The 13,512-nt window shown below is 34.4% G+C and overlaps 2 protein-coding genes across 4 annotated transcripts; both read left to right on the top strand.

Moving 5' to 3' along the window:
- The first annotated feature begins 647 nt into the window (after positions 1-647).
- Positions 648-4,090, top strand: mgst3a (microsomal glutathione S-transferase 3a). The gene is made up of 6 exons (XM_067383294.1): positions 648-781; positions 1,265-1,389; positions 2,964-3,037; positions 3,219-3,276; positions 3,382-3,454; positions 3,548-4,090. The coding sequence occupies exons 2-6, from the start codon at positions 1,273-1,275 to the stop codon at positions 3,676-3,678; spliced, it is 453 nt and encodes a 150-aa protein (XP_067239395.1). The 5' UTR covers positions 648-781; positions 1,265-1,272; the 3' UTR covers positions 3,679-4,090.
- A 724-nt stretch (positions 4,091-4,814) lies between these two features.
- On the top strand, positions 4,815-13,509 carry LOC137019211 (tropomyosin). Of its 3 annotated transcripts, XR_010894980.1 has the most exons (12): positions 4,815-5,233; positions 5,474-5,516; positions 6,748-6,869; positions 7,593-7,674; positions 8,109-8,286; positions 9,334-9,407; positions 9,768-9,844; positions 10,722-10,822; positions 11,424-11,512; positions 11,729-11,860; positions 12,458-12,691; positions 13,373-13,509. XR_010894980.1 is itself a non-coding variant. In XM_067384425.1 (11 exons), exons 1-11 carry the CDS (start codon positions 5,168-5,170, stop codon positions 12,619-12,621), a joined length of 1,128 nt encoding a protein of 375 aa, XP_067240526.1. In that variant the 5' UTR covers positions 4,815-5,167; the 3' UTR covers positions 12,622-12,840. The 3 variants fall into 3 exon arrangements, 2 of the variants coding, with proteins under 2 accessions (XP_067240526.1, XP_067240528.1); XM_067384425.1 differs by lacking the exon at positions 13,373-13,509 and having other exon boundaries at positions 12,458-12,840; XM_067384427.1 differs by lacking the exon at positions 13,373-13,509 and having other exon boundaries at positions 11,729-11,921; positions 12,458-12,585.
- Positions 13,510-13,512: the final 3 nt, after the last annotated feature.

Genomic DNA, 13,512 nt, shown 5'->3' with positions numbered 1-13,512 from the left:
ATAAGAAAATCAAAAGTTAATTAAAGTAAAAGGCTGTGCAAATTGTACATTCTGAGTGCTTTTTTTGTCAAGAGGTGATATTGTACTCAAATAATGTTTTATCTCTTGTAATACCAAAAAAAAAAAAAAAGTTTACAATTGATAAATGTACATTTATAAATATAAAATGTTAGATGCTTCATGCACTCAACTGGAGGGGGTGGAGCTATCAGACTCCAATGTTGAATGACAAAATATCCTAATAAAGTTCATACACTACACGTTTGAGTACAAAGTGCGTCATTTGGATCACAACTTTAAAGTTAAACTTCTTAAAGCTAAAATATTTTGCTAGACTGCACTGTTTGAAATATAAATAGACAATTAATGTGGTTCAGTGTCACCCGAACGTATTTTAGGATTTTTGTCTTGTGTTAATCTTAAATGTTTTTTTGTTAATTGTACAACTTTTGTTACTTTGTTTCTGCAGCTGATGTGGCTCTTAAAACACACACAAAAAAATGAATTAATAGTCTCTATTCAAGATTAGAGAATGAAAAGACAGGAAATCATAATATATACAAAGTATTTTATATTTTTAAATCCATTTTATATTACATGTTTAACAAAAACATTAAAAGTTTTTGTTTTTTAAATGTTTAAATTTGTGCATTTGGTTTCTTAAAGGCAGATGGGACTTGTGGAGTTTGACCCTTTACCCACAAGCGTTAGTACTACATGAGTGATCTTTGTCCTGCAGCCTCCGCCCTCCGATAATAACCAGCACAGAAGCACAGAGCAGGTAACAAAATAAAACTGCAAATGCAGTCTTGATTGACAATATTATATTGCATTTATTGTGTTTGAATAGAACAACGTGAACAAATCAAAATAATGCAACAGTGGGATTACTGTTGGAAAATAAATGTCTTTCGCTTTTATACTGTTGTTGTGGGTTTGCAGGAAATGTACCTGTTCTTGCATGTATGCTTGTTTACAGAAATGTGGATTTTTGACAACTAGCCTATATGACTTGAATTTATCTTCATTGCAACTACTTATGACGTAGACTGAGTTGCACTGTCATGTAATGAATTTGATAGTAACTAAATCTATCAGAGACGGAGATGACAAAGCACATTATCATTTCTATGTCACAGATCAGCTATTTGTCTGTCTGTAATGGGACTATTTCTGGATTGACACATTTTCTAGATTGTTCTCTGCTGTACACTTGTATGCTGTCACGCATTAAGATCCCGTGATATTTCTGTTCTCTCCTCAGTCTTGAAGATGGTTGTTTTGTCTAAAGAGTACGGCTATGTGGCGCTGACAGGAGCGGCGTCATTTCTCCTGATGGCTCATCTGTCTCGTGCCGTGGTGAAGGCTCGGGTTAAATACAACGTCAAGGTAACATAACGCACACTAATTACTATGGAAGCTTGTTTCTGCAGTAAAATAAAACTTTTATAAAACAACATTTTATCTCACATTTCATTCATGCAAGTTTATATGAGGAAAAAATAGAGATACACTGATGAGCCAAAACATTATGACCAGTCAAGGTGAAATGAATATCACCTAACAAGGCCACATATTAAGGTCTGGGTAGATTAGATGGTAAACAATCTCGTAATCAACATGTTGAATGCAGGAGAAATGAGCAGGAATAAAGATCTGAGTGACTTTGACAAGGGCTAAATTGCTACTGCAAGGTGATGGAGTCAGAGTATCTCTGAAACGGCAAGGCTTGTGTGAGAATTTACCAACAGTGTCTGAGGAGGGACAAACCACAAACCACAAACCCACTGTGTTGGGTGACCAAAACTCATCGATGCACAAGGGCAGTAGAAGACTATCCCGTCTGGACCGAGACAACAGAAGGTCACACAAAAATTTGAATGATGGGAGTAATATGCTGCTTATGGGGCTGTGGAGCCGCAGACCAATCAGAGTGCCTATGATGACCCCCGTCTACCATCGAAAGCATCTACAATAGACACACGAGCATTAGAACTGGATCTTGGATCAGTGAAAGAAGGTTGCCTGGTCAGGTGAGTTCCATTTTCTTTTACATCACATGGACGGACATGTACGTGTGCGCCGTTTACCTGGGGAAGTGATGGCTTCAGGATCACAGTGGGATGACGACAAGCCATTGGAGGGTGTGTGACGCTCTGGGTAATGATCTGCTGAGAAATTCTGGGTCCAGCCATTCATGTGGACATGGATTTGACATGTGCCACCTAACATTGTTGCAGATCTGCTGCTAACGTCTTGGTGCCAGAGACCACAGCACACCTTCAGGGCTCATGTAGAGTTCATGCCTCAGCGTTTCGGTGCTGTTTTGGCAGCATGTGGAGGACCAACAGCATATTAGGCAGGTGGTCATAATGTTTTGGCTCATCTGTGTTAACTCGCAATGTCAGGTATAAACTCACAATTCTGACTTTATTTCTCACAATTCAGAGTTAATATTTAAAGTTTTTTCTATGAATCACTGCAAAAAAACCTTAATATTTAAGAGAATTTATTATATATCTAATATCTAATGCAGAATGTATTATGAGTTTTAGATATTTACATGTTTAATCATTAAATCTATATTCAAAGACAAAAGTCTAATAGAAATATGTATTTCAGATAAGTGGTTCTCAAATGGTTTTGCGTCAGGACCCAGATTTTATACATGCAGTACAAAAGTTGTTTATTGTGCAAAAGTAAACAAATGTCCTTAAAATCAGATATTGATATACGTCACACTCACATTATCTAAGTTTAACGATCCTAACCACACACAATTATATGGTTAGTTAAATTTTATTGTTTACATTTAGCATTTATTCCTTCCACCATGTATGTGACCCATCAGAACAAAGTGCAAAGTGTTTTTTAGAGCACAAAAGTACTTCAGATATTTTCCTTAATGGTTTTTGGTGTAATTAAGTTTGACCTATGAAGAAAGTATTTATTTTATTTTCTAGTATCCTACAATGTACAGTGATGATCCAGAGACCGGCCACAAATTCAACTGTATCCAGCGAGCGCATCAGAACACGTATGCATGCATTTGTTCACTGCTAAATATTAAAGTTTCCTTTACAATAAATATCAGCTAATTTCATGTTTTACATGTGATCCAGAAGTGAGTGTTGTGATTTGCTTGTTACTTTTCTGATTTATTGATGCTGTTGTGGATATTTTGTCATTGTATTTATATATGTGCCATATCCTTCCAGTGTTGAAGTCCTGTCTCCATTCCTTTTTCATTTATCTGTGGGTGGGATTCAACATCCAGTGAGTATAGATTCAAGCTTTATTAACTCTTACCTGGAGGTGGACTGTAATTACCCATGCAAGCTAATGCAAACTGAGAGATGAACTGTTTCTTGTGTGTCTCAGCGCTTGGCCAGCGTGTTGGGAATGATCTGGATTGTCAGTCGGGTGCTGTACGCTCAAGGATACTCTACTGGAAGTGAGTCTCCTTGCACCTCCACAGAACTGATCTGTGTAAAGACAACGCAATTATGAATGAATACAACTGAGTTTGTGTGTTCTGTCCTGTTAGAGCCTGAGAAGCGCCGGCGCGGGTCGTTCGGGATGGTTGCTTTGCTGGGTCTGTTCCTTTGCACAGTGAACACCGGGAGAACGCTGCTCGGATGGGGACCTGGGTTAAAATGGCCAGTGTGTTTTAAATAGTGGAAAAAATCATCTTTGCAAAGTAATTCTACTGTAATTTTACATTCTATGAAGTGACAAGTAAAAAAACGTTATGTAAAATTAGAAAAACACAAGGAGGCTCATTTCACACTGCAAGAACTCTGGGAATTCTCTGTGTGTACATTCATGTTTTAAATAAATAACATTAAAGTTGAAACGTTCAATTCAGTTTAATACGTTTAATACAGTTACTGACATAAAAAGTACAGTGAAATTATGTTAAACATGCTATAACATGCTGTTATTTTAAATTGCAGATACTATTAGTTAAATTAGTTTTTATTTTGTTTATTAGTTTTAGTAATTTTGTTGTGTTTTGGTCATCTTTTTTTTAATATGTCTATATAGTTTTTATTTTTATTGCAGTTTTAGTTATTTTAGTACATCAAGTTAAACTAAATGAAAAGGAGAAATGAGGCTTTGGCAACTATAGCTGAAATAAAATTTCAAGTTTAAGTTTTTATTTATTTTAGTTGACTTTTGTTTTATTTCAAGTAACGAAAATGCTTTTTATTTAACTATAATTTTAACCTTTTAGTTAACTATAAAAACACTATAATAAATTTGACATTTGACTACTAAATACTAAAATATGCACAAAAAGCAACCAAAACTAAAGCCAAGAAACTAAAGTAAAATGTAAAACTAAAACTAAACTAAACTAAAGATAAATGTAATATTGACTCTTACTCACTGAATTGTATTAAGTAAACTGTAAATATAGGTTACATGTGACTATTTTAATAAATTGCATGCATCATTCAATATGTAGGCTAAATATTATCAGGCTAGTAAGCTATATATGTTAGGCCAGGGGCCAGTTGCATAAACCTAGTCACTATATTAAGACTGTCTTGTTTGACCAACTTGCAGTTAACCAAGGGGTAATCAATGTTATTTTTCCAATTCCAATTACACCAATCTACCTTTTTATGTAACCAACTTAAAACACACAAATGGTGGTGTCATATCTTGGTATATTATTTTTTTCCCCCCGCCTCGATTTATCTAGTAGGCTACTGGTCCAGTGTGTTTGCTATGGAGTGATCGGCCATTAAACTAGATTTAAACTACATTTCCCATAATCCATGTGGTGCAACGGAAGTGGCGTAGAATATAGTGGCTCCTGGATTTAAACTGAAATGGGCTCTGGCCCCATGAAAAGAGGATTTTAGACATATAATCGAACTTTTATGATATATTTATGACAGGACATTCGTTTGTAAAGTTTCTCTAAAATAATAACCGGTCGCTTCCGTGTTTCGCGCGCGCGTTATTGTTATCAGTTGTTTGTTTACTAAAGCTGAAACACCTTCAGAATCCGGTGACACTGCGATCCGTTTACCTGTCGCTGTAACCTCACCTGTCATCATTCCCGCTGAATTAAAAATTAAAGTGCCTTCATAAAGCAGACAGACAGGTTTTATGCTCGTGTTTAATTCGAGAAGCCGGTTATCAGGCGCTCAGGATGAACTGGGACCATCATTTGAGCTCCATCATCTCCGAGGCTGACGGAAGTGTCGCAAAAATGAGAGTAAGAGAGTGTATTTCATCACTAATAATCATGAATTTGAATTTTTCTTAAATGTATGTCAGTTTAGTATGTTGCAGATTCTGGCCGCTAGAGTGCGCTAGAGTGCTGCTCGATAAATTTAAAGAGACAGTTCACTCAAAATTAAAATGCTGTCATTATTTACTCATCATTCTGAACACCTATGACTTTTTTCTAATGTAAAATACTGCTTTAATTTAATTTAATATTGTGTCTTACAAGGAACGTCTAACTACATATGGAAGATCTCCCAGAGGAGCCGAAGGTAAACTCACTTTTAAATGATTATTGAGTCCCTTAATAGACAGATCGAGAATATTCTGTGTAATTCTTTTCAATTTCCATAGTCATGGAAAACCTGGAAATAAAAATGGAATTTTAAAAAGAATAATTTCTGGCCTGAAGTAATATGGAAATTAGTCAAAGTTTTATTGTCAAAATATTAAAATACTAAATTTGCTATTTGGGAGCAATGTTAGTTTAGTTTTATTTATATATACTATTATTGTTTTTATTTTATATTTTCAGTTTTCAGTTTCATTTTGTCGTGTGCTTTTGCCATATTTATTTATTTATTTTTTCATTATTTAGGTATAATTTATTTTTTATTTCAGTTTTAGTTTTTATTTATTCAATTTAATAATAATAATAATTTTTTAGTTTAAGTTTTTCATCTAGTATTTATATTAGATTTTTTAAGTTTTAATAGTTTTAGTTAAAGATAATAACCCTGTTTGGGAGTTAAATATCCATAAAATAATAATAATTCGAAAAATCCTTATCTAGTAAATTTGACAGACTGGGGAAAAAATTATGGAAATTCACTGATCAGAGGGGGTAAAAACCGAGGACCATGGGCCAAATAAACCAAATAAAATGAATAAAAAATTCAAAGCAGACTAACAAACATAAATAAAAAGGGGGAAAAGTGTGTTTTATAATAGTGAATTTATTTTATTGATTTATTGAACCTATTACAGTAGTGACCAAAAGTGATGTCTGGTCTAGGAAAATTGACATCTTCACCCTTTATTCAAATATTATTATTATTATTATTATTATTATTATTTTTTTTTTTTTAAAGATTTTGCAAGCATATTGCTTAGTAGTCAATTGTTTTATTTGTGAAAACGGAATAAAACATGCCAAATTGTCCAGGCTCTCATACAAAGAAATTATGAACGCATACAAAAACAAGAGAGAAATATTAATAACTGTTTATGTTGTATCAGTGTATGCTTTTTCCTCTGAGCTTTTTTTGCATAGTAAAATAAAACCCGTAGCTGTAGTTTGCCTCTTTTTTTGCTGAATAATTTTGTCAGATAAATACCATAACAAAGTTTATTTTGTTCTTACCTCATATTTAAAATATTAAGAAAATATCTTGATGGTTTCATCAAACTCATAGGGTCATTAAAAACAAATATTCCCTCCAGACATCAATTTTGGCCACTACTGTACATGTTTAATCTGATTTCATGTGTTTCTCTCTGTAGATGTGTTTCCGGTCAGAGACGTCACAGCCGGCGTTGATCTGAAGCCCACTTCCTCTCTCAGTCCTGCGGTTCAGTGGTCAGATCTGACCGCCATCCAGACACAGTTACAGCAACAGAGTCAGGTCAGACTAACACCTGCTCTGGTCACATGTTTGGATCACATGATGTATTGGTTCATTTATCTGTATTTAGTTCTGTCCACTTGAAATCAGATCATCTGAGATGGACGTTACCAGTTGTAAACTGAGGCACAATATATGTGTTTATCATTTTGTTTTGGAGATTATTAAGGCAAAATGCATCAGGTGAATAGGGTAAACATTTTTAAACGCATTAATACTGTTCAATTACAGTACGTTAAAACAATTGTTTTGTATTACAAGTTTTCTTAAATGTTGTTTAAATATGCAAATGAGGCATTAAGTAATTAAATATGCAGAATTTGTATACATTTCCAGAACAGAAATAAGAACATTGGATAAAGCCAGTTTTAAAACTTTTTGTTTCATTTTGTTGATATATTAGAGTTTTTCAGAAAATAGTAAATGGGCAGAAAAAAAGTTTTAGGAATAAAATGTTAAATATATATCAGGCAAATCATATATGAACAAACCCTTCTGTAAAAACCTTCAAAATATAAATATGAATAAAACTGTAAAGTTTGATGTGTTGTAAATTAAAAATCTACAGATGCAAATAGATAGATAGCATATAGAGTCTTTGAAGTCTAATGCATGAAAAAATAATGGTTTCGACTGAAGCGTCTTGCCTTAATATAATAAACTGAATCCTACAGTGTATCATTCTCGAATAACAAATAAGTTTTGTATGTTATTTTGCCACAGGCCATTGAGACTTTAACACACAATCTTCGATTACTGGAAAGAGAACGAAACGCTCAGCATAGACAAATACAAACATTACAAGGTGATCTTCCATCTTAATGTGTTTCAAAATTTTAAAGGGGTCATGACATGAGAAATCAAATTAGAGTTATACATCATCGCACCTTAGGCCCCGCCCACTGGTGTTCAGTCAATTAACAGCTGACACTTGCCTACGCTGAATGTGAGCGTCGCGTCAAAAACAAAAAAATCAAATCCATTATAATCACTGATGCTGTCTACACTGGATACAGTATACAGATGCGTGTTCAGGTTCTGAACGCACTTGAGTCTGTTGTGCAAAACACTTTATTATCATTATAAAAGTGAACCTCAAGGAACATTAAAATAATAAAAAATCCATGTCATGACCCCCTTAATGAACACTTCTTTTCAATAAGCTTGTAAATAGAATATGCCAAGAACAAAATCTGCTCAGATTGAGTTGATATTAATTCTAGAGCCGGTCTCTTCCAGAGGAGCAGAAGAGACTTCAGGATAAACTGGAGGAGAGAGAGCGGGATGCGGAGCGGAGAACGTTGAGCCCTGGACCGGATCGACGGATAGAGCAGTGGAAGAGAGAGATGGATCGAGAGCTGAGCAGCCTGAGAGCTCAGATCAACCGAGCCACGACTCTAGGAAACCAGGAAGAAAGGTCTGGAATGAGTGGAAGATAAATAAACCCGGCCAAAAGTTTGGAATAATTATGATTTTTGTAATGTTTTTTAAAGAAGTCTCTTATGCTCACCAAGAATACATTGAACAGCAGTAATATTGTGAAATATTATTACAATTTCAAATAACTGTTTTCTGTTTGAATATATTTTAAAAACACATTTGATCAAAGCTGATTTAGTGCTCAATTATTATTAATTTTTAATGGTGCTCAAGTATTAATTATGGTTAGTGAAAAACTGTGATTTTCAAAAGAACAGCATTTATTCAAAATAATTGTTGCATTAAATCAATTTAATGCATCCTTTGCTGTTAATAGAAACAAAGCTGAAATAAAATAAAATAAAAATATTAGTTTAACTTAAACTAAATGAAAATTAGAAAAGTTGTCTTGGCAATAAACTGAAATAAGATTAAGTTTAAGTTTTAAGCACTAAAATTATTAACTGGAAATAATAAACTAAAACTAACTAAAACTGAAATAAAGAAATAGCAATACTCAAAACTAATAAAATAAACTGACAACTAAAAGCTAATTTAAAATTATTATTAAAACTACAATAAGTCTAAAATAATAACTAAAAACACTGCGCTGAAGACTGGAGTAATGATGCTGAAAATTCAGTGTTGCATCACAGAAATAAATTACATTTTAAAATATATTAAAATAGAAAACAATTCTTTTAAATTGTAAAAATATTTTGAAAATATTAATGTTTTTACTGTCAAATAAATTCATCCTTAATGAGCAGAAGAGACTTCTTTCAAAACATTTAAAAAAATTGGAATTATTCCAAACTTTTCACCAGCAGTGTATATTATAAAAAAAGCGTTGCAAATATATTGTAAATATTCTCTCTTTCGCTCAACCCTGTCATGCACAGTAAGATCTGGAATGCGTAAAAGTAAATGGGGTCAGTTTTGATTTCATCTTGACTTTAAACTAAGTATGCTAGTAATCCATTGTGAACATAGACAGCTTGTATAGTGCATGTATAGAGTACAGACATTGATTGTTTGTAAACAGTTTCAGCTCTAAACTCCGCAGAGAAGAACTGGAGCAGCTCAGGAGAGAGGTGGACATTCTCAAAAACAAACTGAGTAGGTCGTATACTAGTTACTTTTCATATACCTGCATAGAGCATGTTTGAATCTATAGATGCATGAACTGACTGTTCCACCTGTGCATATCAAATATACGCTATAATGTTACATGCATAAATCAAACTCTTTCAGTATATGTGTGTCCTGTTATTACAGTCAGGGCTTTCTGCCAGTGCAAATGCACTTTGTGTTAAAATAAACACCTCCTCTGTCACGTAAATAAACATCACGCTCAGATACGGGCTGTGTTTGTGTTGGCTTCACATTCATAACGACTTCAATATTGATAGACATTCTGACTCCATTTATACCATGTTCGTGAATGTTAAAAAAGCAAACTGGTTTGTGTTTCTGTAGTGCGGCAGGAGGAAGATACGTTCCAGCTCCAGTCAGAGGCCAGAGAAACAAGGAGACAGTATGAACGCAGCTCTAAGGTTCGTCAAACATACACACATAGGGTATGTATACTACCGTTCAAACGTTTGGGGTCAGTACGATTTTTTCTTTTTTTTTTTTTTAATTTCAAAGAAATTAATACTTTTATTCAGCAAGGATGCATGAAATTACTCCAAAATGGCAATAAAGACATGTATAATGTTGCAAAAGATTCAAATAAATGCTATTCTTTTGAACATATTTTTCATCAAAGAATCCTGGGAAAAAAGTATCACATGATTACCACAAAAATATGAAGCAGCACAACTGTTTTCAATATTGATAATATTCATAAATGTTTCTTGAGCATCAAATCATCATATCAGAATGATTTCTGAAAGATCATGTGACACTGAAGACTGGAGTAATGATGCTGAAAATTCAGCTTTGATCATGGGAATAAATAATATTTTACAATATATTCAAATAGAAATCAGTTATTTTAAATTGTAATAATATTTCACAATTTTACTGTTTTTGTTTTATTTTATTTTTTTCAAAATAAATGCAGCTTTGGTGAGCTTCTTTCAAAACCTTTCAAAATTGTTCCGACCCTAAACTTCTGAACATTAGTGTACATATTTTTATCTTTTGCATTTTCTGATATCTTAAAATGTTTTTTTTTTTTTTTTTTTTTTCTGAAGTTAGTCAAAATTTGTATTGAATTAAACAAGTTGTTTCTACTGTACCTTTAATATGCATTTAAAATGACTTCTGTATGTAAATGTCCTCTGTTATGATATGCAGTATATAATATGCAATATCCATTTGCATAAGGATTCATGTTGTGAACGAGATGTTTTTGCATGTTCTTTGTGCTGTTTTTGGTTCAGTTTACACTCATTTCAGTGCTCATGTGATGTTTGTTTTCTGCAGACATTAGAGAGTTTTACAGATTCGTACCGTGCACACAGTTTTGAACTAGCTCGGATGGTGTCACAATACCAGCACACTCAACAGGAAGTACGTGACCTCAGGTGAGTGCATCCTACAAAACAGCTAGAGCAGTGGTTCTCAACCAGGGGCCTCAAGATGACTTTAAAATGAAACAAAACAAGCATTAAAATGAGATGAAACAACTAAAAATCAAGATATTTCACCCTCTTGAAGCTAGGGTAGACAGTGTTTTTCATATACTGGTTGAAACTCTTTTCACATCCTGATAGCAATCAATAATAGAAGTGGTTCGATTATAGCACTTGAACACAGGAAAAGTCTGATTTTCATGATATGACCCCTTTAAGATCCATCTTTTGATCTTGACAATGTATTGGTAAATGTTGAGATTAACATTAACTAGATTAATAAATGTATTGTTCATTCTTAGTTCATGTTAAATAACGTACTTAACTAATGGTAACAAGTGAAACCTTACTGTAAAGTGTTACCGATTAGTTTATTTTAGTACTTCAACTAAAATTAAACACAATTGAGAAATGTTGCAACTAGATAAAGTGAAATTAAAGGTGTGTTTTTGAATATTTTATTTCAGTTAACATTTATCTTATTGTTTTAGTTGTAGCTAATGATAATAAGCCTGATGAGAGGAGGGTACTTTATTTTCTCTGTGTGATTCAGAGTCACTGTGTCTGAGCTGAAGGACGAGGTGAGAGGTCTGGTCCTGAGAGACGCCCTCCCCACACCTGCACAGGTACCACAGAAACCAGGTGAGATGCACTAATTAAAGGCTCTAATACTGTTTTGTTTCCCCTCGAAGGCCACTTATAATGTTAGGGTTTTTTTTTTTGTGCCAAAAACCATCATTTAGTCTCTCTCTGACATTTGGAATGAAATCTATTTTTGCATGCTGCTCCTTAAAGATTTCTGTGCAGTTTCCCTCTTTTTATGCGGTATCCTTTCATTCTTCTCTTGCACCTGTGTAGTACCAGTGGTAACCTTGAAGACGAGGCCAGAGAGACGGGTGTCATCAGGGTCGGAGGATGATTTCAGTCCCACCCCCAGTCTGGCTGAGATCAGCTCAGATGAATTGGATGCATCCTGGCTGGAAGAACCAGGTGACACATGGACACATAACCGCGCCAGACACTGACACAAGCGATACACGTGCACTGAAGGGTGAATCCTTTAGTACCCTTTTTCATTGTTTTCTTAAAGGATTAGTTCAGAATTAAAATTTCCTGATAATTTACTCACCCCCATGTCATCCAGGATGTTTATGTCTTTCTTTCTTCAGTCGAAACGAAAATTTGTTTTTGAGGATTTTTCTCCATATAGTGGACTTCACTGGAGTTCAATGGGATGAAGGTCCAAATGTCAGTTTCAGTGCAGCTTCAAAGAGCTCTACATGATCCAAGATGAGGAATAAGAGTCTTATCTAGTGAAACGATTGGTCATTTTCTAAAAAAAATAAAAATGATATACTTTTTAACCACAAATGCTCGTCTTGCACTGCTCTGCGATGCGCATTACGTAATCGCATTGGATTCATGTGTGACGTGTATATATAATACTTTTATTTTAAAATGATTTAATTACTTTATTTTACATTTTTACAATTTAAATCAGTATTAGTTTTTCATCAACTTGCGAACCCCCGTTTGGGGACACCCAGGTTTACACTAACAATTACCCTTTTTTCTAATTGATTTTAGAGCTACAAACCAGAAGGAGGCGCCGGCGTGTTCGTCTAAATTCAGACCTCTCAGGAGGTGACATCAGTGATGCTGGAAGTGGGCTTGAGAGCAACCTTGACGATGCTGAAGGGTTGGACAGAATTTCAGACAGTCCTCCAGATCTCAGTCTCAGTGACCTCTGACCTTAAAGGCCGATAAACCATCGTGCTGCTATTAGAGGAAATGGAAACCTTGTTTTTAAGTGTTGACTAGGTAGGCTTAAGAGTGTAACGGACAGTTTACTTCTGTCATGAAGGCCTGGACTGATCTATTTCTAATATAATGGATCTACGTTGAGGTCAAATTAAGTCCATGGTGCACACTGAGTTTTTGTAGTATTCAATAAAACTGACACACATTAGACACAGATAGTCTTTATAGCAGGGATGGGCAACTCCGGTCCTGGAGGGCCACTGCCCAGCAGAGTTTAGCTCCTACCCTAATCAAACACACCTGAACCAGCTAATCAAGGTCTTTAGGATTAGTAGAAAGTTATAGGCAAGTGAGTTTTTATCAGGGATGGAGATAAACAGGACACTGGCCCTCCAGGACCGGAGTTGCCCATCCCTGCTTTATAGGCTTTGTAAGTATTGCATTGACATGCTATATTTGGAACCGCATAATTGCATACTACTCTTACTAATTTTATCTTTTTATGGCAGAAATAGTAAGATTAGTATGCGGTTCTGAATTCAGCCATACAGTATTCCAGAAACTGAGATATTTGTTAACAACAAAACATGCAAAACGGCTTTTGAAATGATGCAGAAAAGGGGTTTTGAATATGAACATGCAACACAAAACACCCAAACAGTCAGAGTTCGATTTGTGCTTGTGTACAACATATTTGCAGTCAGTATTTGAAGCATGTTTACTTCGTTTATTTCTCTTTAGAACAACATGCATCGATGAATCGCTCACAGTAAGACCAGAAACCTCTTTCACATTCACTTCAAATTGTGAAAAAATCAACTTTTTACCACTTTTGAAATAAATCTGATTAATTATATTGTACTTGTTTTTAGTGTTGTGAG

Source organism: Chanodichthys erythropterus, chromosome 4 (genome assembly GCF_024489055.1).
Source record: "Chanodichthys erythropterus isolate Z2021 chromosome 4, ASM2448905v1, whole genome shotgun sequence".
In the NCBI taxonomy this organism is placed as follows: Eukaryota; Metazoa; Chordata; class Actinopteri; order Cypriniformes; family Xenocyprididae; genus Chanodichthys; species Chanodichthys erythropterus.
This window is presented reverse-complemented; position numbering and strand designations above follow the sequence as displayed.

Coding starts and splice junctions, on each gene's coding strand:
- mgst3a (XM_067383294.1), top strand. CDS start 1,273: ATGGTTGTTTTGTCTAAAGAGTACGGCTATGTGGCGCTGACAGGAGCG. Junction 3,038..3,218: donor CAGCGAGCGCATCAGAACAC/GTATGCATGCAT, acceptor ATATCCTTCCAG/TGTTGAAGTCCTGTCTCCAT. Junction 3,455..3,547: donor TCAAGGATACTCTACTGGAA/GTGAGTCTCCTT, acceptor CTGTCCTGTTAG/AGCCTGAGAAGCGCCGGCGC.
- LOC137019211 (XM_067384425.1), top strand. CDS start 5,168: ATGAACTGGGACCATCATTTGAGCTCCATCATCTCCGAGGCTGACGGA. Junction 5,234..5,473: donor GAAGTGTCGCAAAAATGAGA/GTAAGAGAGTGT, acceptor GTGTCTTACAAG/GAACGTCTAACTACATATGG. Junction 6,870..7,592: donor AGTTACAGCAACAGAGTCAG/GTCAGACTAACA, acceptor ATTTTGCCACAG/GCCATTGAGACTTTAACACA.